The 27,348-nt window shown below is 38.0% G+C and overlaps 1 protein-coding gene across 1 annotated transcript; it reads right to left on the bottom strand.

Moving 5' to 3' along the window:
• Positions 1 to 675: 675 nt before the first annotated feature.
• ttc29 (tetratricopeptide repeat domain 29) lies at positions 676 to 20,558 on the bottom strand. The gene is made up of 12 exons (XM_059354255.1): positions 20,509 to 20,558; positions 17,208 to 17,311; positions 16,222 to 16,308; positions 13,658 to 13,717; positions 12,802 to 12,965; positions 11,657 to 11,833; positions 11,333 to 11,545; positions 11,095 to 11,180; positions 3,575 to 3,666; positions 3,258 to 3,381; positions 2,954 to 3,043; positions 676 to 1,310 (listed from the first exon to the last, which is right to left on the bottom strand). Exons 2-12 carry the CDS (start codon positions 17,303 to 17,305, stop codon positions 1,161 to 1,163), a joined length of 1,341 nt encoding a protein of 446 aa, XP_059210238.1. The 5' UTR covers positions 17,306 to 17,311; positions 20,509 to 20,558; the 3' UTR covers positions 676 to 1,160.
• Positions 20,559 to 27,348: the final 6,790 nt, after the last annotated feature.

The raw sequence follows: 27,348 nt of genomic DNA, 5'->3' as shown, positions 1-27,348 counted from the left end.
CATGATGGATCATGTTTGTTTACCATGTCTGTTTATTAGATAATTATCTTACAAACAGGAGCTGTGATCTGAAACCATCTGATCTGCACCTTTACAGAACATTTACAGGATTCCTACTGTACCACTGTCATTCAGTAAACTGTGGACCCTCAATAGAGTAATATGCTTTATAAATATGTCATATTATATTCAATGTATCAAAATAACAGTACAGAACAACTGTTGAACTTGATGAAGGCCGAATGAGCAAAATGTCATAAACAATTGGGTTTATTGCAACTGATTGACAGTCTGCAGGAGTTTCTTCTCTTTTTTGCATATGGACATTTTTGGGTTTTTATGTTTTTTCTTGTATGAAAATGATTTTATAGCAGCCTAAGACAAGATTTGAACCCTGTTGGTGAACAGCTTTCATATGAATGTGACCAAAGGCTTTTTCTCATGTTGGGCTCATTCTAGGAAAAGTTGAAAAAGATAATTTAGGGGCTTTCCTCTGCTATTAAACATAGTGGCGGGTCAAATCAAAATGATGAAATACAGGTTTATGTGCCACTTGTGTATTTATGATGTCACTAGTTTGACTCTTAACCCTATAAAGCCAAGTGTATCATATTTGATACACAAGTTTTTGAGACCTCTAAATCATCAGTGTGACTTTTTTTTTTCTTGAAAACCTGATGTATACATGTGTTGAAGAAAAAAATATATAAACACCAGATGTAGCCCAAATAATATGCAGGTTCCACTGGTGGATCCATCATTGCAGCATGAAAACTTCATATCAGCAGATGTATGATGTTGTCTAATTTGGAAAAAAAATATTTTGTATGTTTGAGAAAAATTTTAAAAGGAAAGTCAAAGTTTAATTGGTTAAAAATATTTTTAGGTTGCACGAAAAGACCCGGTGTATCAAATATGATGCAAATTAGAATTCATACATGCAAATTGATATTGATTTTTTGTTTTTCTGTTTTTTTGGTTAGCAGGTTCAATAAACATAATAGAATTTTCTGGCAATTGTTTCATGGTTCAGGCTTTATAGGGTTAAGACAATGATAAATTGACAGTTTATAAAATATGCCTTGATACATCAAATCAGCTGTTGTTTTGATGTTATTTATTCATGTGTGCTGGAGGTGTGGTGTCTTTATCTGGTAGAGTCAGCACCAGGCAGCAGCAGGACTCTCTGTAGAGTCCCGGCTCGTCTCTTTCCAGGCCAGCAGGCGTCGCAGGGCGGCGGGCGAGGCCGACTCCACGTCAGCCATGTTTTGATCCATCAGGCAGTGAGCGCGAGCGCTGGCCAACAACACCTGACGGGAGACAGTGAAGGAGGTTGATGGATTGTTGTGAGTTCATTTAATGTGCTCTGTAGAAAAAGTATCATCAATTAATTATAAAAGGAAACAAAATGACTAAAAAAGGAAACAAAATGACCAAAAAAAAGGCACAAAATGACCAAAAAAGACACAAAATGACCAAAAAAACACACAAAATGAACAAAAAAAGACACAAAATGACCAAAAAGAAACAAAATGACCAAAAAGACACAAATTGACCAAAAAAAGACACAAAATGACCAAAAAAAGACACAAAATGACCAAAAAAAGGAAACAAAATGACCAAAAAAGACACAAAACGATATAAAAAGACACAAAATGACCAAACAAGGCACAAAATGACCAAAAAGACACAAAATGACCCCAAAAAGAAACAAAATGACCAAAAAAAGACACAAAATGACCAAAAAAGAAACAAAATGACCAAAAAGAAACAAAATGACCAAAAAAAGACACAAAATGACCAAAAAAGACACAAAATGAACAAAAAAAGGAAACAAAATGACCAAAAAAGACACAAAACGATATAAAAAGACACAAAATGACCAAAAAAGGCACAAAATGACCAAAAAGACACAAAATGACCCCAAAAAGAAACAAAATGACCAAAAAAAGACACAAAATGACCAAAAAAGACACAAAATGACCAAAAAAAGGAAACAAAATGACCAAAAAAGACACAAATTGACCACAAAATGATCACAAAAAGGCACAAAATGACCAAAAAAGACAAAATTACTTAAAAAAAACTGTAGGTGTTTATCCAGTTTATCAAGTGGAGACACTTTTACAGAAATCAGACCTGACAGCTTCTAGCTACAGCAAAGTGTGAAAATAAATGTTCCAAACAAGAATAAAAAAATAAAAACAATCAAATATAAGGAATAGGAATTTTATATTTTATTTATATTATAGATATCATAAAATATTTATTTTATTTATTTTTTAAATGTAATGCAGTAATTTATTTATTCTACGTTTTGGTAATAATTTTATTGAATTCATATGATATTTTATTTACATATATTTTTATTTTATAGATGTTGAATTCAATTATTTATATTTAGTTTATCTAATTTATTTTACAGTCTATTAATTTAGTATTTTATAAATTATATATATTTTATTTTACAGCTGTTATGTTGTATTGTGTTTATTTTTTTGATAATGTATTCATTCTAAAGATTTATTTTAGAATTTTTTATTTATTATATTTAAATTCTACATCATCATGTTTTCATCCTGTGAGCATGAAACAGTTTTATTTTTAATACATAAAAAAAATAAACTCCTGCAAAACTTTGCATTGAATGTATCTTTATGAAATGGTTTCTTTTTGAGTACAGTTTAATGTCTTGCTTCATGTTTTTTGTGTTTGTGTCTTTGTGCTGTCTTGTTGTGGGACAGTTAAGATCTGAACTGAGCTGAAAAAAGACAATTTTTCAAAAAAACCTTGTAAATTTGGACTATAACTTTGGTGTTTTCATTTATTTTGTACCTGCCTGGTCTATGGATGTATTGGATAAACGGATGTGTGCTCTGACAGCTGATGTAATTATGCATCCAAGGAAAATCCAATAAAAATAATTTTGAAACTTTTTCAAAAAAACCTTCACCTGTGCTTTAGGCAGGAGAGACGCATCTTCCAGGTTACAGGCAACTTCATAACCCTGCAGGAAGTACTCACAAGCTCTCGTATACTGACTCTACAGACAGAGACACAGACAGAGAGACTGTTGGAAAAGAAAATTGTTGCATTTGTTAAGTTTTATTGTAGTTTATTTAATAAAAAAAGTCCTCCCTGTCTTGTTGAGGTAACAACGAGGTATGATACAAGGTGTTTACACACATATTCATCAGTTTAACTGATTAATACACACTGCATGTATGTGTGTGTGTGTGTGTGTGTGTGTGTGATACCATCTTATAGTAGATAGTGCCCAGATGCAGGAAGGCGTCCACCAGGTTGTGTTGTAGTCCGTTACCACGGGAGATATCTGATAACTTCTCCAGACACTGCAGTGTGTCATGTATGTTTCCCTCACTAGTGCACACACACACACACACACACACACACACACAGACAATATATTTGTAGGAGTAGGTATACATAGCCAGAAAAACACAAAGAACACAAAAATAATGTGTAAAGCTCTGTTTTATACAGTCTATGGTATAGCTCGAGGTTTCATTGTGTGTGTGTGTGTGTGTGTGTGTGTGTGTGTGTGTGTGTGTACCTCTCTATAGACTTGACCATAGCCTTGTAGGACTTTGTCAGCCCATCTGCATCCTGCAGTGTGCCACAAATCTGCATGCAAGTGTTGAAGAACTGGACACAAAAAGTCTTATTACTAAAACAAAAACATGAATAAATGTGACCGTCTGAAGAGACAAAGTCTGGAGAAGATGTCCTGTATAGTTCTTGTTACTGTAAGACACAAAATGACCAGAAAAGACACAAAATAACCAAAAAGGAAACAAAATTACCAAAAAAAAAGACACAAAATGACCAAAAAAAGACACAAAATGACCAAAAAAAGGAAACAAAATGACCAAAAAAGACACAAATTGACCACAAAATGGCCAAAAAAGGCACAAAATGACCAAAAACGACACAAAATGACCCAAAAAAGAAACAAAATGACAAAAAAAAGACACAAAATGACCAAAAAAAGGAAACAAAATGACCAAAAAAGACACAAATTGACCACAAAATGATCAAAAAAAGACACAAAATGATCAAAAAAAGACACAAAATGACCAAAAAAGACACAAAATGACTTAAAAAAAACACAGAATGACCAAAAACAGACATTAAATGACCAAAAAGACTAAAACACATTAACACATGAACACTTTAACACAGTGGAGACAGAGCTGACTTCCAAAATGATTTGGCGACCCCCAGAAATCATCTCGCGACCCCAATTGGGGTCCCGACCCCAAGGTTGACAATAGCTGCACTAGAGCACCAAATGTGTATTAATCTACCGCTGAAAACAGTCCTATGCACTTTTCCCCGTTTGCTTCACAGGAATTACAGTGATCAGCTGTGGCCTAATGACCATTTTTAAATAGTGTGACATAAAAAAAACATATATTATTATCTGTGAACTACAGTCATGGAAAAAAAACATGAGATCACCCTTGTTTTCCATTTAATGAAGACGTAAAATACAGTGTTTTAATTTTTTTTTCTATAACAAAAGTCCAATTTTAAAAAGTATGTTTAATATGGAAATGTTGGCCTCTGAAAAGTATCTTCATCTATATGACTACTGGAAATGGACTTTTCCATCACATTCTAGTTTATTGAGATGCACCTGTATATATCAATGTTGAACATAACATCCCAACAGGCCATTATGAACTTATTTTATTTTAAAATTTGTAGCATTTTGTGAATGAACAGCCAAACACACCTGCTCCATGGCAGTTGACACTCCTGGGAGCTTGACCTGCATAGCAACGGTAACTAAGGGGGTGGAGCTTCAGGGAAAGGTCAGCCCCTCCCCTATTTTTCTCATTCTGCAAATCAGCTCACTGTTGTCATGGCAACAGCTACTCACCATGTGACCATGACATCACAGCTTTAGAGCTTTAGAGCAGTGTGTCTGTCATGGTCATGACATCTGATGTCATGTCATGACATCATCAGAACTGTGATGTCACACTGCTTTGATCTTTGCTTTGATTCCGAGCCAGAGACAACATTGGGATAGAGCCTTAACCAGCCAGTCAGACACACAGACCCATAGAAGATCCCCGATCATCCACACAGAAAACACAGTTCCACTCTGTATTTCAAACTTTATGGTTCTAGTTTATTTCATTTAAACAACAAATTTCCTAAACTTGAAACTTGTTGAAATTGTATTACTTTGGTAAACAGTTTTTTTTCACTGACAAGTTTTAGAAAACACTGTACTACTATGGACACCTTGGAGAACAACACCATGACCGTCCAAATGAGAGTCGCTGCCTTAGAAGCTCAGCAGCTCAGGGATCAGCATCTCAAAGACATGGAAAAGTCATGCGGTGTCATGAAAGCAGAAAATGAGGTTCTCAGTCTGCAGAACGACACTCTGCAAGAAGAGATTCAGGACATCAAGAAAGAACTCCTGAATGAAAAAGCTTTGCAAGAAATGAGAGATGTCCAGATGGCCTCAAAAGACAAGTTGAAACAACAAAATGAGGCCCTGCAGAATGAAGCTCTGCAGCTCAAGGACAGACTGCAGAGCGTGAAAGCTTTGTCCCAGTCACAGGATGCAGAGATAGCAGAGACAAAGGCTATCAGCCAGATCAACGATGATTTGCAACTCGAGATTCGGAAGTTGTACGAGGAGATCATACGTCAACAAGCTTTGAAAGAAATTAGAGCGTCAGATATAGTTCTACAAAAAGATATTAGACTTAAAAATGACATCCTGCAAAGTGAAGTTGTGCGGCTCAGGGAGAGGTATCAGCATGCAAAAGCTTTGGAAGAATCATACGATGTCACGAGAGAAGAAACAGAGGCTATCTGCAATAAGAACGTGGCTTTGGAACGTGAGATTGAAGAGTTGAAGAATAATACCCCGAAAGAGAAAGCTCTGCAGGCAAAGGTGAAGGAAATAGAGGATATAAAAGAATATGTAAGCAACAGAAATAACGCCCTGCAGCTGGAACTCCAACAGCTCAAAGAAACATCTGACGGGATGAGCATCTGGAAAGTCAAGTGTGACGAAACACTCGACCGCATGGAAGCTCTGAAGAAAGACAACAGAAATTTGGAAGAGCAAACCGAGGTTGTCAGAGAACAGCTCATGATCCAAAAACATTTCAAGGACAATTTGGTAAAACTGGAGGCTGATGAGGCGAAACTGCTGAAACAAAACGAAATCCTGAGAAAAGCCCATTCTGCTGCCTTCGAGAAGCTTCTACTTGAAGAACAATGGAAGTCCAAATACGACAAGATGGCGGAACAGACGGACGCCTTGACGCTACAGAACAACGGAATCAATGCTGAAATTGAGGAGGTCAACGAGCAGCTTCTCGCTTTGAGTCTCTTTAAGGCAGATTACAAATTAAAGAAGACAGAGAATAAAGTTCTAACCAGCCAAAGAAAGACACTGCAAAAACAACTTGAAGAGCTACAGAAAAGGGTCTCAAATGAGCAACCGCTGAAGGAAAAAAACAACGTTGTAATGTCAGAAAATGAAGCCCTAAACCGAGAAAATAACGCCCTGCAGCTGGAACTCCAACAGCTCAAAGAAACATCTGACGGGATGAGCATCTGGCAAGGCAAGTGTGACGAAACACTCGACCGCATGGAAGCTCTGAAGAAAGACAACAAAAATTTGGAAGAGCAAACTGAGGTTGTCAGAGAACAGCTCATGATCCAAAAACATTTCAAGGACAGATTTATAAAACTGGAGGCTGATGAAGTCGAACTGCTGAAACAAAACAGAATCCTGGGAAAAGCCCATTCTGCCGCCTTCAAGAAGCTTCTACTTGAAGAAGACTGGGAGTACAAAGGCGACAAGATCAAGGAAAAGACGGACGCCTTGACGCTACAGAACAATGGAATGAATGCTGAAATCAAGGAGGTCAACGAGCAGATTCTCGCTTTAAGTCTCTTCAAGGCAGAGTACAAATCAAAGAAGACCGAGAATAACGTTCTAACCAGCCAGAAAAACAAACTGCAAAAGCAACTTGAAGAGCTACAGAAAAAGGTCTCAGATGAGCAAACCCTGGAGGAAAAAAACAACGTGATAATGTGTGAAAATGAAGCCCTGAACAGAGAAAATAACACTCTTGAGGTTCAGGTTCAGGATCTTCGCGACACACTCCGAGGTGAAAAAGCTCTGACCAAAACATACGAGTCCCTTAAGGAGGAGAAAAAGGTCATGAGCAGGCAGAATGACGCCCTACGTAAAGAACTCCAGAAGCTCAACAAAAAAGCAGCAAAAGAAAAAGCTTTAAAAGAGAAGTGTGAGGCTGTAAGGGCAGAGACAGAAAACATCAGCAGACAACAGGACGCCCTTGAAGAGCAAATCAGCTCCGAAAGAGTCCAAGCTTAAATTTCAGCTTCTGCTTCAGCTGATTGATCAGGTTTTCTCCGGGTGCTCCGGTTAACCTGCACAATCATTGCTCTTAATTTGGCAATGATTCTGAAAAAAAACACCCCGCCCCCATTAATTCACTACTTCCATGACCTGGGATTACAATAGGTATTCCCAGTCCAAAAGAACATTTCTAATTAGGCCAGTAATTCCCGAAATGTTTCATTTCTTTTATGATTGAAAAGGTTTTCTCCGGGTGCTCCAGTTAACCTGCACAATCATTGCTCTTAATTTGGCAATGATTCTGAAAAAAAAACACCCCGCCCCCATTAATTCACTACTTCCATGACCTGGGATTACAATAGGTATTCCCAGTCCAAAAAAACATTTCTAATTAGGCCAGTAATTCCTGAAATGTTTCATTTCTTTCATGATTGAAAAGGTTTTCTCCGGGTGCTCCAGTTAACCTGCACAATCATTGCTCTTAATTTGGCAATGATTCTGAAAAAAAAAACACCCCGCCCCCATTAATTCACTACTTCCGTGACCTGGGATTACAATAGGTATTCCCAGTCCAAAAGAACATTTCTAATTAGGCCAGTAATTCCCGAAATGTTTCATTTCTTTTATGATTGAAAAGGTTTTCTCCGGGTGCTCCGGTTAACCTGCACAATCACTGCTCTTAATTTGGCAATGATTCTGAAAAAAAACATCCCGCCCCCAATAATTCTCTACTTTGATGACCTGAGTTTACGCTAGGTATTCCCAGTCCAAAAGAAAATTTTTAGTTAGTTAAGTAATTCCCAAAATGTCAAAATCTTTCATTCCTTTTTATGTTTGAACAGGTGTTCTCCGGGTGCTCCGGTTAACCTGCACAATCATTGCTCTTAATTTGGCAATGATTCTAAAAAAAACCCAAACACATTTGGCAATTCATTAATAACAAATAAGATACTCCTCCAAGAATCACCACCTTAACGCGGTGGAGGAGTTTGTGTGCCCCAGTGAGCCCGGGATCTGTATTGTCGGGAGCAATAGCTCCTGGTAGGGTCTCCCACGGCAAAGTGGTCCCAGGGGAGGGGCCAGACTAAGAGTGATTCAAAGACCCTTATGAAGCGGATGTATAAAAATAATGATAATAATAATAATAACAATAACTTTAATTCATATAGTGCCTTTCAAGAAGCCAAAGGACGCAGAAGGGCTGCAGCTGCGGCAGTTGCTGAAACAAGAACTCAAGCTGTGTTCAGCGGGGATGGAGACCTGCTGACCCGACCTGGGGATGTCGTCAGACGGTGGAAAGAGCACTTTGAGGAACTCCTTCATCCAGCCAACATGTCCTCTGTGGGGGAGGCAGAGTCTGAAGACTCACGCCGGGATTCCACTGGATGCGTAACGACTCCGAAAGGGGTCCGTCCGCAACGGCTGCGTATCTACGCAGTCCGTCAACACCCACCGGATCCGTCTGTGTCGGATCTGTTGCGGACAGCAGAGTCCCAAGGACGCACGAGATCTCACGAATTCACGCCTAATCAATTGATATAACTGGAAGATAATCAACATCTCCTCATTAATGACTGGAGACAAATCCAGCGACTCCGTCTAAACGAGCGCTAACGAGGTCGGCCGGCTTGTTAACAAGCCTTAGTGATCTCTGTTTGTTTACAACAAGCACCGGAGTGAGCGGTGTCAGTGGGGTGAAAAGACGAGTGAAAACCTCTAACCTGTTGATTTCAGGTCTTCAAGTTATGAAATACGATCCGCCGTGAACCCGAGGTACTTTATTTTGAAAATATACCTGATGTTTTATTTTGTGTCTGTGCACGACTTCCTGTCCCGAACGATCTGTTCTGTGCTGAATTTATGCGTCGTGCTCCATCGTCCGACAAAAATAGAGGCTCTGCACAAGTGTTGCGAGGGCTGTCGGATGGCCATGCGTCGTCGGACTCATTACGCAGCGGATCTGCAGTCGGTGGAATCTCACACATTGATTATAATGGGTGCGTAACGGCTCCGACGACGGATCTGCAGCCGTTACGCATCCAGTGGAATCCAGGGGTCAGGGGAAGACTCATCCCTGGCAGAAGTCGCCGAGGTAGTTAAGACGCAGCTGAAGTTGGATGAAATTCCCCCTGAGATGCTAAAGGCTCTGGACACCGTTGGGCTGTCATGGTTGAAAAGTTTCTTCAGTGTTGCGTGGAGGTCTGGGACAGTGCCAGTGGAGTGGCAGACCAGTGGGTGGGTCCCATTTTAAAAAGGGGACCGAAGACTGTGTTCCAATTTCCTTGGAATCACACTGCTCATCCTCCCCGGGAAAGTCTACTCCAGGGTGCGGACGGTGGAAAGAGCACTTTTACTGGGGGAATATGGGAGCTTGGGGAGAGGTACTGCCTAAAGCGAAGGAGTTCAAGTATCTTGGGGTCTTGTTCACGAGTGAGGGTAGAACGGAACGTGAGATGGACAGGCGGTTTGGTGCGGCGTCAGCAGTGATGCAGCCGTTGTACCAGACCATTGTGGTGAAGAAGGAGCTGAGCCAGAAGGCAAAGCTCTCGATTTACTGGTCCATCTATGTTCCAACCCTCACCTATGGTCATGAACTTTGGGTAGTGAGCGAACGAACAAGATCGTGGATACAAGCGGCCAAAATGAGCTTCCTCCGTAGGGTGACTGGGCTCAGCCTTAGAGATAGGGTGAGGAGCTCAGACATCCGGAGGGAGCTCGGAGTAGAGCCGCTGCTCCTTTGAGTCCAATGAAGCCAGTTGAGGTGGTTTGGGCATCTGGTAAGGATGCCTCCCGGGCGCCTCCTGTTAGAGGTGTTCCGGGCACGTCCAACTAGTAGGAGGCCCCGGGGAAGACCCAGAACATGGTGGAGAGATTATATCTCTCTCCTGGCCTGGGAACCACTCGGGGTCCCCCAGGAGGAGGTGAACATTGTGGCTGGGGAGAGGGACGTCTGGAATGCCCTGCTTAGCCTGCTTAGCCTGCTGACCCTGCGACCCGGCCCGGATAAGCAGATGAAAAGGATGGACAAATAAAATAAAAAACATTTCAAATGAAAAAAATCAGTGAGAAAAAAATATCATTAACAAAATAACCATAGAAATAATAAAAAATAAATAAATAAATAAAATAAAAAAGTTGCTGTAGGTGTCTGTGAAGGAAATTTGGTGTTTCCTGCATGGTGGGACATGAGGTAGGCGGCGACCTACTTGATATTCAAGACACAAGGCATTGTGGGAACTGACTCTGTGAACTTAACAATGATAACACCATGAGAGAGGGGAACGTGTTGACCAGTGGGCTCTGTCCTGATGTGATGCATGGGGGGGGAAGATAGGGCCACATTGAGGCTTACTGAAGAATCAATGCTGGGAACTACAACAGATATTGAGCGGTGTACGGGACTTTGTTGTACTGTAAAAGAGCCATTCGGAATTGTGCGGTGTATGGAACACGAATGTGCTAATAAAACCTGCTGAACAAGAGTATTGAGTGCTTTGTGTTTGGCCAGCTCACCCATTAACTTAGTGCAGTTGTTAAAATTGCCACGACATGTCCAATGTAAAAAATGTATATATATATATAAATATAAGATGGATTTAGAACTCTCTGCCATCTAACTGATATACAAGTAAGTGTTTTCACAATGTAGAATGAGATCTTTACATCTTTAACATACACACACACACACACACACGCACACACACACCTACCTGTTTGGCTGTGTCATGGTCTCCTGCACTCTGATAGGTCAGTCCCAGTCTGTAGGATGCCTCACCCTGAATCGGTTTGTCTTCGGCTGAAACAGAGTCAGTTAACTAACAAAACACAAACACACAGTTTCCTATTCAAAAACATTTGATGTTTTAATGCATTCATTAGATGTTCTCTCTCACACATCTTGTAAACATGCAGCACATTTTTGGCCATGTACAGACTGTGTGTACCTACCCCCAGTGGCCATGCTGTAGCCCTTGTGGAGCAGCCTCAGGGCCTCGGCGTGGTCCTCGGCGTCCAGCAGAGCGTCGGCCAGCCGGCTGTAGATCGTCCACAGGGCTTTGCAGGCCCGGAGCCACAGGGGTCGACCGGCCGAGTCCACCCAGCCGGAATCCTCTGCCTGCTGCATGCACAGCTCCGCCTGCTGCCTCGCCTGCTCCAGCTCACCTGCAGGACACCAAGTCAGTGTGAATGAGCTTTACTGCATGTTGGTTATTGTCTTTGTGTGTGTGTGTCTGTGTGTGTGTGTGTGTGTGTGTGTGTGTGTGTACAGTCCACCTAGTTGCAAGTAGACCTCTGCCATGCATGCCCGGGCCTCGGTGGCCGGTCTCGAGTGGCCCCCTTGCTCCCGGTCTGCACAGCTGTGGTAGAAGTGCAAAGTGAGCCAGGCGTCCTCTGGAGCCGAGAAGTACTGACCCAAAAACAGACGCTGATCACACACCACTGTCCACGAACCTACACACACACAAACACAGACAAACCTTCATCCTATCAGAAGCAACCCTTAGATTTGACCACTTTCAGTACTTTGTATTTTATATTACAGTTTTTTTAATACTAATATGCATTAGTCAGAACTTCTTTATACACAAAATGCATTCAACCACATTTTCCCAAACCCATGAACTCTAATCCATTCACACTATATACTGTATTTACAGCATGTTTTTCAAATGCTAACACACAACTTTTTAAAAGACATTGATAATAGAATTGTAGGAACCATATTGAGGCTAAATATATGGAAAATCTATACTTTATTTACAATCAAATTAAATAATAACCACTCCAAGTACATAGCTTTAGGCAAAGATATGGAGAATAAAGGATACTGAAGCAATCTGCTGCATTTCTGATCAATTCTTGTTACACTGAAAAAAGAACCAACTTAATTGAATTGTTTCATTTGGTAACACCTAAATGAATTAAGTTCTTTCAAATGAATTTAATAAGTTAGATTAACACAACTGATTTTAAATTAATTTGAAAGAACTTAATTCATTTAGGTGTTACCAAATGAAACAATTCAATTAAGTTGGTTCTTTTTTCAGTGTACGTATACTTTAATTCAGTCAATAAAATTAAAAGTTGTTAGTCTTATTCTATATTAAATACAGATTTCAGCGAAAACTCAAACGTCAAAGATGAAAGTTCCTCATTAATGTTATGCTCCCTTTTATTGTTATTTAGGTCAGTGTGTCATGAGGGACAACATTCACTCCTTGACAACTGTTGAATTAGCTGATTTTATCTAGTGTGAAGTATTTTAGTGGTTTCAGTGAGTTTTGGAGCTGAGATTGACTCAAGATGTGTGTGAGTAATGCAGACTGTATGAAGAGTTTAAAAAAGTTTCAGTTTTGTCCGATGCTTCTTAGTAGATTGAGAAAAACTGTAATATAAATATAATCTAGCTGAGTGTGTACAGGTGCTCTCAGCCTTCTCGGCCCGGATCAGGTGGTGTTTCAAGGTCTCCAGTTTGTCCCACTGTTGGTCCAGCGGAGTCTGAAGCCAGACGGCTGAACCAGGTTCAGCCGCCGCCCTCCGATCCCGATCAGCGCCGAGCAGAAAGAAGAGCTCTGAGAACGACCTGAGAAGACGAACACAGGGAAGAAAGTGTCAGAGAGAGAAATACTGTGTGTTCACACGGCATCAACAGATGAAACAACTCATAGAGAAAGAGCAAAGAAGCTAGATCTAAACACATTCTGACCGAAATTCCCATGATTCAGTCTGTTTCTATTGAACTCTGAATGACTCTGACTTGAGTTTAATCATGTTTAATGAAGCAGCTGCCTGATGTCATGCATTTTATTTGACAGTATAATAGTCCAAATACCTCAAAATAGAACCAACATTTGGTTCAGCAGGATGGCAAGAAATGTTGTGTTTTGTTCATGTGCTTATAAAACCATCCACAACTAAATAATTTTTTTAATTGTTGGGTTAATCGTGCACAAAGCAAGAGGCAGGGTTCACCCTGGACAGGTCTCCAGACTATCACAGAGACAGACAAAGATTCACGCTCTCATTCACTCATATGGGTCATTTAGAGCCACCAATTAAATCTAAGATGCATGTGTTTGGACTGAGGGACAAAGCCGGGTTCGAACCAGCAATCCTCTTGATTAACCGTGATTACGATTTTTGCCACAATCCAGCTGGCCGACTATGCCTGCACAGTTTCCCTCAGGACATATATATATATATATATATATATATATATATATATATATATATATATATATATATATATATAACATGACAAACAGAGAGAGTTACCTGTGAAATCCTTGTTGAAGCAGCTGTACACAGATGTTCTGCTTTGGACTGTTTCTGAAGCTGCAGAAGGAGGAGGACATCGAAGAGGAGGAGAAGATGGAGGAGCAGGAGGAAGAGGAGATGGAGGAGGAAGAGGAGGAGGAGGAATAGAAGATGGAGGAGTAGGAGGAGATGGAGGAGGAGGGGGAGGTGGAGGAAGAGGAGGAGAAGATTGAGGAGGAAGAGGAGGAGGAGGAAGAGAGGAGAGAGGAGTAGGAGAAAATGGAGGAGAAGGAGGAAGAGATGGAGGACGAGGAGGAAGAAGAGGAGGAGTGAGGGGGAGGAGGAGAGAGAGGAGGAGATGGAGAAGAGAGGAGGAGATGGAGAAGGAGGAATAGAAGATGGAGGAGGAGGAGGAGCAGGAGGAGATGGAGGAGGAGGTGGAAGAAGAGGAGGAGAGAGGAGGAGGAGGTGGAGGAAGAGTAGGAGAAGATTGAGGAGGAGGAGGATGAGGGGAGAGAGGAGTAGGAGAAGATGGAGGAGAAGGAGGAAGAGATGGAGGACGAGGAGGAAGAAGAGGAGGAGTGAGGGGGAGGAGGAGAGAGAGGAGGAGGAGGAATAGAAGATGGAGGAGATGGAGAAGGAGGAATAGAAGATGGAGGAGGAGGAGGAGCAGGAGGAGATGGAGGAGGTGGTGGAAGAAGAGGAGGAGAGAGGAGGAGGAGGTGGAGGAAGAGTAGGAGAAGATTGAGGAGGAGGAGGATGAGGGGAGAGAGGAGTAGGAGAAGATGGAGGAGAAGGAGGAAGAGATGGAGGACGAGGAGGAAGAAGAGGAGGAGTGAGGGGGAGGAGGAGAGAGAGGAGGAGGAGGAATAGAAGATGGAGGAGAAGGAGGAAGAGATGGAGAACGAGGAGGAAGAAGAGGAGGAGTGAGGGGGAGGAGGAGAGAGAGGAGGAGGAGGAGATATTTATTAACCAGGAGAATGAAGAGAAGAGAAGTGGAGCTCACAGTTACCGTGTGTCCACTTTAACACTGAATAACTCTTTTATTTCTTCATTAAAAAATAGTAAAATAAAAATAAAATAAAAACATTCTTAAACCCTTTCCCACTCAGGCCTGCTGCCTAAATTGAAACAATATAGACAGTGTCATGTCATGCCAATAAAGCCAATTGAATTGAAACAGCTAGGACTATTTTGAAAACAAATATCAAATAGTTAAACGGTTTGATAAAAGAGCAACACAATTTTTTTTTTCAAGTTGTGTTGACTATAGTGGACCAGAATTATTTCTCCAACACAATGTTGAAAATGACCACAAAGACCAGAGCCTGCTAAAATAAAAAAAATAAATTTTAAAAATTGATAAATAAATGTCTTCATAAAAAAATGAATATGCCAATAAATGCAAAAAAAATAAATGTTGCCATTAATTGATAAATTCATAATTCTGTATTCATTTTCATCTAGTTTACCTAATTATCCTATTTGCATGACAAGTAGTATACCAAGGACCTTACATCAAAACATGCGTAATGATTGGGAATAGTGTGCTTTGTATTTTTTATGCCATTTTGCCATGTAATTTTCGTAAAAAGCATGAAAAACAATGCTAAAAATCCCATTCAAATGAATGGGAGAGCAACGTGAAGAGAGCTCAAAAACACTGCACTTGGGGCTGTGCCACTTCGCTATATTTTAACGTAGAAAAGTGATTTAATGTTTAACCCTTTGATGCACAACATGGTCTTAAGTGACCCGACAGAGTTTTTATGTTCTATATCTTTGCAATAATTCATCATTCAGTATTCCAGGTTTTCCTCAATTAGTTTGTTTTTTGATCATCATACATCTTATTTTTTTATGTTTTCCTTTATTCATTTTTAAATAAAATACCTTTTTCTGTCACTACTCTTCTAATACACAACATGGGTGAAAAATGAGCCATATCCATTTTTTTTAGCTAAGTAGCTTGTTAAGCTAACTTCTTGGCTAAGTATTTAGCTAAGTAGCTTGCTAAGCTAACTACTTAGCTAACTTCTTGACTAAGTAGTTAGCTTAGCAAGCTACTTAGCCAAATAGTTAGCTATGTAATATTACAAAAACTTTTTTTCTTCATAAATTATGAGCAGCAAAATGATCTGTTGTTATCAAAACAAGATATTTAAAGAATACTAAGAATATTCAATCATAAAATAAGTTGATATCAAAAGATAGAGAACAGAAACACACAGCAGCATCAAATAACATGAAGGGAATGGATGCGGGTCATTTTTGACCCGTGTTGTGCATCAAAGGGTTAAATGAGTCACAAGACTCCCGCCTATATCGGGCCAAATGGGCATTTTGATCACTCATACAGTTTTCACTAAATCGCAGTTTAAGTTTTGTGGTATTTTTCAGGGCATTTCAGAGTTTATAATGGGTGTGTATTGCAAAGAATGTTCAGACCTACAATGGATGATGTCACACTCCTTCCCACAACTTCCACTCTTTATAAATCATTTGTGTACTCAACCATTCGTAGTACCAGAAATATTTCTACAGCATGATGTTGATGGAATAACTCCAGCAGGTGAACTCACAGTAATATTTCTGCCTTGGAGAGAATCTGAGCTGAATTATCTGACACCCATCCAGTCTGGACGGACTTCTTCTCCTGCTTTATATTACTGAAAAACACAACAACACACACATTTAGCTATCTTTTCTTAACACTTCATTATTTTAATAATTTTTATTACTCATTTTAAAAAAGTGTAAAGAAAAGTACTTTTATATTAGACTTTATACTTTTACTCAACAATACCATTTTTTTTTTATTTAGTTATAAAAATGTGTGAACAACCAGTCATACCAGTTTGGTTGACAACAAAAAAATACCTACTTGAGAAAGTATTTAAAAAACAATAATGATAATAATGATGATAATAATAATAATAATAATAATAATAATAATCATAATAATAAAAAGGTTAATAATGTGATCATAAACTGTTACAATCACATTTTAATATCTTTACCTCATTTTATTACTCATTTTAAAAAAGTGTAAAGAAAAGTACTTTTAAATAAGACTTTATACTTTTACTCAACAATACCATTTTTTTAAATTTAGTTATAAAAATGTGTGAACAACCAGTCATACCAGTTTGGTTGACAACAAAAAAATACCTACTTGAGAAAGTATTTAAATATTAATAATGATAATAATGATGATGATAATAATAATAATAATAATAATAAAAAGGTTAATAATGTGATCATAAACTGTTACAATCACATTTTAATATCTTTACCTCAATAAAAGGTCATGTATTTATTTACACAATAATAATAATATTAGTTTCATTAAAAAAATATATATTTATCTATACAACAACATTAAATAAAAAACATTAAAATAGCAATTAACATTAGCAATAAAAAAATGAGTTTGCACACTAATTAGCAAAGACTTCTAAAATGTATTACAAAAACACTTACACATGAGAGAAATATATTTAATTTCCTGTCTGTGTTATTTCTTTCTATATACTTTTACTTTGAGTACTGCTGTAGTTCGACTAACCTGTACTGAGTACCTGTACTTTTCCTCCGTTGGGTACTTTTGATGGTAATTTCCGGTAGAAACGTCCCGGTTTGCTGCTGAATTACTGCTGCGTTCATCTTCACCTGTCAGTCAAAGTAAACAAGAGGACAGAATCTGTGAATTTAAATTGTGATTTTTCTCTCAGAATCACTTTTACTGTGAAGACATGATTGATTCTGCAGTGACGAACAGTCATGTGACAAATATAAAGACTGAAAATCTGTTTACACAGAGCAGAGAGGAGAGGACAGGAGAAGCTGGAAACATGACAATACTTCAATATGAAAAACGTGGAGACCTAATTTTATTTTCTCACATTCGTGACACTTGTGGGGAAACTCAACTTGCGTTTTTTCTTTTTATGATTTATGTCATTATAACTGTAATACTGCACAAAGGGATATTTTTTATTTGGTCCCACATCTAGCTAATAAATGATCAATGTATGCTTTAAGTAAAGTGAGGTTCATATAGACGCATCTATAATGCAGTATAGCTAATCATGATGTTTCATTGTTGGCGTTAAGTAAAGTGTAACACATTTTCATGCATTCAAAAGAAGCTATGGTATCTGACGAAATGACTTATGATACAGCATAGCTTCTTTCAAATGCATGAAAATTATAAGTCATTATAAGCTATATTTAAAATGAAAATTATAAGTCATTATAAGCTATATTTAAAATGAAAATTATAAGTCATTATAAGCTATATTTAAAATGAAAATTATAAGTCATTATAAGCTATATTTATAACTGTTGATATAGTGCATCATGAAGCTTTATATGTGTTTATGAATGCAGTCATAATGCATTATGATTGATTATAATGAGCATTATAATTCACTATGAATGCGCTCATAATGCACTATAGATGTAGTCTTCATAGAAAGTGTTACCATAATATGAATAAGCAAAGTAACTTAGGCTGTGAAATAATAAGAGTAAAAGTGATAATACTGGCGTATTATAAAATATTCTGTAGAAGTAATACGGAGCATACGTAAGAAAAGTACCGAAATAATGTAATTAAATATCCTACAGCACTTAAATAAATATACTCCACCACTGAAATTAACTACCATAAAATAATACATCAAGTTAGAGATAACAACATCTACTGAACGGGTTAAATTCCTGTTGATATTAACTTTATGTGGCCTCAAAATTGTGGATTTTCTGGGTGACAAAAAAAAAAAAATTCAGTTAACCCTCCTGTTGTCCTCGGGTCAAGGAAGGAAGAAGAGGGAAGGACGCAAAGGGAAGTAAAAAAAGGATGGAGGAAAGAAGGAAGGAAAGAAAGAAGGATGGAGGAAGGAAAGAAGAGAGGAGGAAAAGGAGAAAGAATGGAAAGGAGAGAGAAAGGAAGGAGGATGGAGGAAAGAAAGGGGAGGAGGAGGAGAAGAAAGGAAGGAAAAAATAAAGAAGGAAGGAGGGAGAAAAGGAGGGAGGCAGGAAGGAAAGAGGGCAGAAAGGAAGGAGGAAGGAAAGAAAGAAAGAAAGAAAGAAAGAAAGAAAGAAAGAAAGAAAGAAAGAAAGAAAGAAAGAAAGGAGGGAAGGAAAGGGGGGGCGAGGGAAGGGAAGAAGGAAGGAGGATAGAGGAAGGAATGGAGGCGGGAGGGATGAAAGAAGGAAGGAAGGAGGAAAGGAGAGGAAATCAGGAGGAAGGAAAGAAGAGAGAAAGTAAAGGAGATGGCGGAAGGAGGAAAGAAAAGAAGGGAAGGAGCGAGGAAAGGAAAGGAAGGAAAGAAAGAAAGGAGGGGCGAGGGAAGGAAAGAAGGACGGAGGATAGAGGAGGGAGGAAAGAAGGAAGGAAGGAGGAAAGAAGAGAGGAAGGCAGGAGGAGGGAGGAAAGAAGGAAGGAGGATAGAGGAGGGAGGAAAGAAGGAAGTAAGGAGGAAAGAAGAGAGGAAGGCAGGAGGAGGGAGGAAAGAAGGAAGGAGGATAGAGGAGGAAGGAAAGAAAGAAGGAAGGAGGAAAGAAGAGAGGAAGACAGGAGGAGGGAGGAAAGAAGGAAGGAGGATAGAGGAGGGAGGACAGAAGGAAGGAAGGAGGAAAGAAGAGAGGAAGGCAGGAGGAGGGAGGAAAGAAGGAAGGAGGATAGAGGAGGAAGGAAAGAAAGAAGGAAGGAGGAAAGAAGAGAGGAAGGCAGGAGGAGGGAGGAAAGAAGGAAGGAGGATAGAGGAGGAAGGAAAGAAAGAAGGAAGGAGGAAAGAAGAGAGGAAGGCAGGAGGAGGGAGGAAAGAAGGAAGGAGGATAGAGGAGAGGAAGGAAAGAAAGAAGGAAGGAGGAAAGAAGAGAGGAAGGCAGGAGGAGGGAGGAAAGAAGGAAGGAGGATAGAGGAGGAAGGAAAGAAAGAAGGAAGGAGGAAAGAAGAGAGGAAGGCAGGAGGAGGGAGGAAAGAAGGAAGGAGGATAGAGGAGGAAGGAAAGAAAGAAGGAAGGAAGGAGGAAAGAAGAGAGGAAGGCAGGAGGAGGGAGGAAAGAAGGAAGGAGGATAGAGGAGGAAGGAAAGAAAGAAGGAAGGAGGAAAGAAGAGAGGAAGGCAGGAGGAGGGAGGAAAGAAGGAAGGAGGATAGAGGAGGAAGGAAAGAAAGAAGGAAGGAGGAAAGAAGAGAGGAAGGCAGGAGGAGGGAGGAAAGAAGGAAGGAGGATAGAGGAGGAAGGAAAGAAAGAAGGAAGGAGGAAAGAAGAGAGGAAGGCAGGAGGAGGGAGGAAAGAAGGAAGGAGGATAGAGGAGGAAGGAAAGAAAGAAGGAAGGAGGAAAGAAGAGGAAGGCAGGAGGAGGGAGGAAAGAAGGAAGGAGGATAGAGGAGGAAGGAAAGAAAGAAGGAAGGAGGAAAGAAGAGGAAGGCAGGAGGAGGGAGGAAAGAAGGAAGGAGGATAGAGGAGGAAGGAAAGAAAGAAGGAAGGAGGAAAGAAGAGAGGAAGGCAGGAGGAGGGAGGAAAGAAGGAAGGAGGATAGAGGAGGGAGGAAAGAAAGAAGGAAGGAGGAAAGAAGAGAGGAAGGCAGGAGGAGGGAGGAAAGAAGGAATAGTCAGAACAGATTGGGTCAGTCTGACCCGGAAGGACGACAGGAGGGTTAACTAGCTGGGCTGAAGCTATGCTAACGGCTAGCCTAGCTAAAGTTGTAATAACTAACGGTTGTAACCGTCATAAACTAAAGTTTAAGTCTTATTTTTTAAATGAAAATTGTATTTTACAAACTGCAGTTTTGTAAAATACACGCTGCGCTCTGAATTAAAGGGTGAAACACCGATAAGAAGTGAAATGCAGACTTACTTTCAGTTAAATCAAAGTTTGCTTGGAGATTTTCTGCTGCTGCTGCCAGAGTTACGTCGTTTCCACGGCAACACGGTGACGCAATGACGTACCGCGTTCCAACACTCTCATCCTGCTGACTGCTCACCGCGGCCCGGTTCCATTCAGAGATAATAAAAGTTCATTTCACCCCAATAATAGACACTTAAAAAGGAGTTAATGTCTTTAAAGTAAAATAAAAAATTTTTAAGAAGTAATATAGTCCCAGGAAATCAAACAACATAGATTTTAGGGAAATGGAATTAATAAATAATTAATAAAATATCAAATCAAGCACAAAAATAAATTAAAAAAAAATACAATTCATTTATATATAGATACACACACACACACACACACACACACACACACACTCACATATATATATATATATATATATATATATATATATATATATATGCATAAAGTATAAAAATAAATATAAAAAAATAAATAATACAAATAAATATTTAAAAAAATACAATATACATAAATACAATATACATACACACACACACACACACACCCACCCACACACACACACACACACACATATATATATATATATATGCATAAAGTCAAAATGAATACACTATTCCCATCACTGCAGCCTTGTTCGCTTCAGAGATTTTTTTTTAAGTTTATTTTACCCCAACTCATTAATGTTTATTTTTCTTATTTAGCTGTGAATATGACAGTAAAATTACTCAACTATGAGTAGAAAGACAACCCCAAATTTTTTTTTTTAAATATCTTGCTGAAATATTTGTCACATGAAATCAAACAAAATACAGTTTCAGTGAAATGCAATAAATAAAAAAATCTATAAAATGAGGCAAGGATTATAAATAATAAATAAATAAAATAATAATAAATAAATAAATAACTCCTAAAAACATAAGGCCAGAAAAAATAAATATATTTAATGAAATATAAACAACAAAATAAATATATAAATATAATATATATATTATATATAATAATTCAAAAATAATAATAATATTCAGACAGGATAATCCAATAAGGTAAATTCATTTTCTTTTGGATTGGCGGGCTGTGTAAAAAGGAGATAATCAGAAAAAATACAACAATAATAACACAAACAAAAATGAAAGTCGAATTACCTAAAGCGTAAAATACATTCAATGTGAATACAAGAATATGTTCAAGGTCTACAACAGCTGTGCACTGTAAAAAAATGTTTTGTTTAATTTACGGTAAAACACAGGCAGCTGTGGTTGCCAGAATTTTACCGTAAAAAAAAAAGTGAGTGGGTTTTCTACAGTAAATTTAAATGTAAATACGATCAAAAACTGTCATTTAGACTGAATATTCATGTTGTTTTTAGGGTAATTGTGTCCTTGTGACATTATGGTATGTCTCCATTCATTTTACATGAATTGTTTTATATTTTTACAGTAAAACTGTGTTTTAAAAAGTTTTGTACTATTCCTTGATTTACGGTAATTTAAAGTGTCTGTTACGGTGATGTGCAATTTTTTTATTTTACGCCCTATTTCTCATGCAATTTGACAGTGTTTTACCGTAATTTCTACAAATATTTTTTACAGCTGTGTATTAAAACCATGCATGAGAAATAAAAGAAGTTTCCTGTTGAAGAACAAAGCTGTTTTTGGTAGAAACACACAAACTTTGTTACAGATGTTGCAGTTTTGACACCACAGCTGCAGGATGGAAACTCTGGTTTTCATCAAAGAGTCAAAGAGTTCTAATAAAGTTTCATGTTCAGAGTGGAAATCAGCTTCCTGTGTGTTCAGAGTTTCATTTGCTGTTTGTTCTTCTCCTTCTAATTAGCCTCAAGTGTAATTTGTTCATTAACCAGAGGAGCTTTTAAAGAGAACAGCAAGTTTTTTTTTTACTTCCACTAATAACAATAACTGTGGTGGTCATCATAAAGTCATGTGTGTTCCTGTTTCAAAGTAAAAGCCTCTTTACAATTACAATATATTTCTGTTTCATCTCTGCTGTAAACTCAGGAAATAGTAACGTATAATGTAAAAATATGTTCTTTCTCTATGTGTTTATTGAGATGTTATAGCTGTTCTCAGCCTGTTTTGTTCATGTAAAGTTGAGTTTAGTTCAGTTTTATTTTGCACAATCTAAAATAAGAAATATAACAAATATGAAATTATAGAAATAATAATAAGGTTAAAAAATTCCCAATTATAATATATATATATATATATATATATAAACAAATTAACATCCAGAAAAAAATATGACAACACAACTGTGATAATAATAAGTAATAATAAAATATAGAAAATAAGAACAACAATATCAGAAACAAAGACTGAAAAGACCTGAGCAGATTTCAACCTCAAAAAAACGAGAAATCTATAAAAATCTGAAATTGGGGAAACATTAACAATATATCACAATAACAGCAGGTTTCAGGCTCTTTGGGATATTAACTTGACGCAAAACTAATAAAACATCAATCTGTCACAGCAGCAAACAGTTCCTGCAACACTTAAGAGCTCTTGTGTGTGTGTGAGTGTGTGTGTGTGTGTGTGTGTGTGTGTGTGTGTGTGTGTGTGTGTGTGTGTGTGTGTGTGTGTGTGTGTGTGTTATCTGCCTGCATGGCTCCAGTCACGTACAGCCTTCATGTGTTTATCTCTGCAGTTACCGTAACAAACAAACTGAACTGAGTCAGTCAGAGAGAGGTCAGAGGTCAAGACTGCTGCTGCTCTCCAGACACAGAGACACATACAGAGAGATGGAGGAGTAGAGTAGAGTAGAGTAGAGTAGAGTAGAGTAGAGTAGAGATTAGAGAGTAGAGTAGAGATTAGAGAGTAGAGTAGTAGAGTAGAGTAGAGATAAGAGAGTAGAGTAGAGTAGAGTAGAGTAGAGTAGAGTAGAGATTAGAGAGTAGAGTAGAGATTAGAGAGTAGAGTAGTAGAGTAGAGTAGAGTAGAGATTAGAGAGTAGAGTAGTAGAGTAGTAGAGTAGAGTAGAGTAGATATTAGAGAGTAGAGTAGTAGAGTAGAGTAGAGTAGAGTAGAGATTAGAGAGTAGAGTAGTAGAGTAGTAGAGTAGAGTAGAGTAGAGTAGAGTAGAGATTAGAGAGTAGAGTAGTAGAGTAGTAGAGTAGAGTAGAGTAGAGTAGAGATTAGAGAGTAGAGTAGTAGAGTAGAGTAGAGATTAGAGAGTAGAGTAGTAGAGTAGTAGAGTAGAGTAGAGTAGAGATTAGAGAGTAGAGTAGTAGAGTAGAGTAGAGTAGATATTAGAGAGTAGAGTAGTAGAGTAGTAGAGTAGAGTAGAGTAGAGTAGAGATTAGAGAGTAGAGTAGTAGAGTAGTAGAGTAGAGTAGAGTAGAGTAGAGTAGAGATTAGAGAGTAGAGTAGTAGAGTAGAGTAGAGATTAGAGAGTAGAGTAGTAGAGTAGTAGAGTAGAGTAGAGTAGAGATTAGAGAGTAGAGTAGTAGAGTAGAGTAGAGATTAGAGAGTAGAGTAGTAGAGTAGTAGAGTAGAGTAGAGTAGAGATTAGAGAGTAGAGTAGTAGAGTAGAGTAGAGTAGAGTAGATATTAGAGAGTAGAGTAGTAGAGTAGAGTAGAGATTAGAGAGTAGAGTAGTAGAGTAGTAGAGTAGAGTAGAGTAGAGATTAGAGAGTAGAGTAGTAGAGTAGTAGAGTAGAGTAGAGTAGAGATTAGAGAGTAGAGTAGTAGAGTAGTAGAGTAGAGTAGAGTAGAGTAGAGATTAGAGAGTAGAGTAGTAGAGTAGTAGAGTAGAGTAGAGTAGAGTAGAGATTAGAGAGTAGAGTAGTAGAGTAGTAGAGTAGAGTACAGTAGAGATTAGAGAGTAGAGTAGTAGAGTAGTAGAGTAGAGTAGAGTAGAGTAGAGTAGAGTAGAGTAGAGATTAGAGAGTAGAGTAGAGTAGAGATTAGAGAGTAGAGTAGAGTAGAGTAGAGTAGAGTAGAGATTAGAGAGTAGAGTAGAGTAGAGATTAGAGAGTAGAGTAGAGTAGAGTAGAGTAGAGTAGAGATTAGAGAGTAGAGTAGAGTAGAGATTAGAGAGTAGAGTAGAGTAGAGTAGAGTAGAGTAGAGATTAGAGAGTAGAGTAGTAGAGTAGTAAAGTAGAGTAGAGTAGAGTAGAGATTAGAGAGTAGAGTAGTAGAGTAGTAACGTATAGTAGAGTAGAGATTAGAGAGTAGAGTAGTAGAGTAGAGTAGAGTAGAGTAGAGATTAGAGATTAGAGAGTAGAGTAGTAGAGTAGAGTAGAGTAGAGATGGGTAAGGTAGAGTAGAGTAGAGTACACTGCAAAAAAAGAAAATATTGGGTGAACTCAAAATTTCAAGGCAACAAACTTCGATAAAATTTTAAGTTGGACAATTAAACTGAATATTTTAAGTTTTGTTTTTGAGTCAACTCATCTGTAAGTTGTACTAACTTATAATTTTACATTGTAATAACTTTTAATCCTTACTTCTGCTAACTTCTGCAATGTGCTGAATTGGCACGATTGTAACGCCGCTATGAAATGTCAGCTAATGTTGCGAACACAATTTTGAGTTAGCATTGATACGCTAATGGCTACTCTTGTAGCTGTAACAAGCAGCGCCGCTAGCATCAGTTAGCCGCTAGCGTCAGTTAGCCGCTAGCATCAGTTAGCTGCTAGCGTCAGTTAGCCGCTAGTGTCAGTTAGCCACTAGCATCAGTTAGCCACTAGCATCAGTTAGCCGCTAGCATCAGTTAGCCGCTAGCGTCAGTTAGCCACTAGCATCAGTTAGCCGCTAGCATCAGTTAGCTGCTAGCATCAGTTAGCCGCTAGCATCAGTTAGCCGCTAGCGTCAGTTAGCCACTAGCATCAGTTAGCTGCTAGCATCAGTTAGCCGCTAGCTAATGACCGAATTTCACCTCTTACCCGCATTTCCCAACAAAGAAATAAGAGTTATCAGAACTATTGTCCCTTGTTGTGAACCCCAACTTAAAGATATAAGTAACAACAACTCACCAACTTGTTTTTGAGCAGACAACTGGCTTCCTTTGTTGTGCTAACTTACATTATTGCCCTAAATGTCAATAATTTATATTTCCAAGTTTTACCAACTTAAATCACTGTTTTAGGCCAAAAAACACAAGTTGGCTTTTTTGCAGTGTAGAGTAGAGCAGAGTAGAGATGGGTAGAGTAGAGTAGAGTAGAGTAGAGAAGAGATGGGTAGAGTAGAGTAGAGTAGAGTAAAGATAAGGTAGAGTAGAGATGGGTAGAGTAGAGTAGAGATGGGTAGAGTAGAGTAGAGTAGAGTAGAGTAGAGATGGATGAACATCTGTAGATTTGGTTCAGACAAACACACACACATGTGTCACAGATGTGGAAATACAACACATGTTTCTGCCACCAACTTTTTCCACTAAAAGTTCCTTTACTGCAGTAAAAGTACTAATACCACTCTGTGAAAATACTCCACTACAAGTAAAAGTCCTGCAATCAAAACCTACTGCAGTAAAAGTATGTACTGTGCAGTAAAATGTTCCCTGCCAGGACCAAAAAGTGTTTTAAAAATAAATAAATAAAAACGTAAGGGTTGTTTTAAAATGATATGAATAAATTAAAGGCCTAAAAACCTTTTTATTAAATAAATTTTAAAAATTTAAGGATGTAAAAACCCAATATATATACACACACACACCACACACACACACACACACACACACACACACACACACACACACACACACACACACAGACATATATATATATATCTATATCTATATCTATATCTATATCTATATAAATATATATATATATAATATATATATATATATATATATATATATATATATATATATATATAACTGATTCAAGACCTAAAAATATAATTATTATAAAATACAATTTTGAACATTTGAAAATTAAAGACTAAAAACATAACTAAAACCTCTTAAACAAATGAATAATTACGTAAAGATTAAAAAAAAAAAACACTTTAAAACAATGATTAATTAATAACATACTTAAAAACCTTTGGAAAAAAATAAAATAAAACTTAAAATCTTTGAAAAATATAGGTATAAAATAAAGACATACAAATGTTAAAAATTCATTAATTATTTAATTATTTAAAAAATAAATTAAGAATGTAAAAAAAACTTAAATTCACTGTCCTGGAAGAGCCACGTATCTCTAAAAATCTTTTTTTAATCTGAAAAAAACCTCTCAGATGTTCAATCTCCAGGATAATCCTCCTAAACAAAAAGTATCATGTCACTTGTGAGAGAAGTTCTGCTTTTGATTCGTCTGATAGTTTCCCAACAGTATGTGAGCGTGACGCTGTGGTTTAATAAAGAGAGTCTGCCGTCTGCAGCACCACGCTTCAAACACGCCAATAAACACAAATTAGTTGTTTAAATGCAGTAATAAGTTTTACTGCATCAGTTTCCACAACATTGTTTGACGAACAAACTCTTAAAGTGGGAAAAAGGAAAAAAACTGGCTACAATCTCATGGAGAGAGAGTGTGTGTGTGTGTGCGTGTGTGTTCTTGTACTTCCTACATAGTGGGGACCAGAACACGTTTTTAACCAACAGAGTGAGGACATTTTTGCAAAGTGAGGACATTTCGGCCGGTCCTCACTTCTTTAAAGGCTTTTTTTTTTAGATTTCAGACTTTGTTTTAAGGGTTAAAGGTTACATGATAATGATAATTAACTGAAACTGTATTGTGTGGTTACAAAACTAACTAAAATTATAGTGAAAATGTCCTTCGTTTTCGTCTTTGTCAACTTTTTTCATACATAATGAAGATGGATCAGACAAAGGAAATAAAGGAAACATTTACTGTGACCTCTTTTAATCTCCCAC

This window comes from Centropristis striata, chromosome 17, assembly GCF_030273125.1.
Source record: "Centropristis striata isolate RG_2023a ecotype Rhode Island chromosome 17, C.striata_1.0, whole genome shotgun sequence".
NCBI classification, from domain to species: Eukaryota; Metazoa; Chordata; class Actinopteri; order Perciformes; family Serranidae; genus Centropristis; species Centropristis striata.
The sequence above is the reverse complement of the archived record's forward strand: the minus strand, read 5'-3'. Positions and strand labels throughout refer to the sequence as shown.

Excerpts from the sequence above, each read along its gene's own strand:
- ttc29 (XM_059354255.1), bottom strand. The coding sequence starts at position 17,305 with ATGAACGCAGCAGTAATTCAGCAGCAAACCGGGACGTTTCTACCGGAA. Across the intron at positions 16,309-17,207 it reads AGTACAGGTACTCAGTACAG|TAATATAAAGCAGGAGAAGA; the intron begins GTTAGTCGAACT and ends TGTGTTTTTCAG. Across the intron at positions 11,546-11,656 it reads AGAGGTCTACTTGCAACTAG|GTGAGCTGGAGCAGGCGAGG; the intron begins GTGGACTGTACA and ends GGTGTCCTGCAG.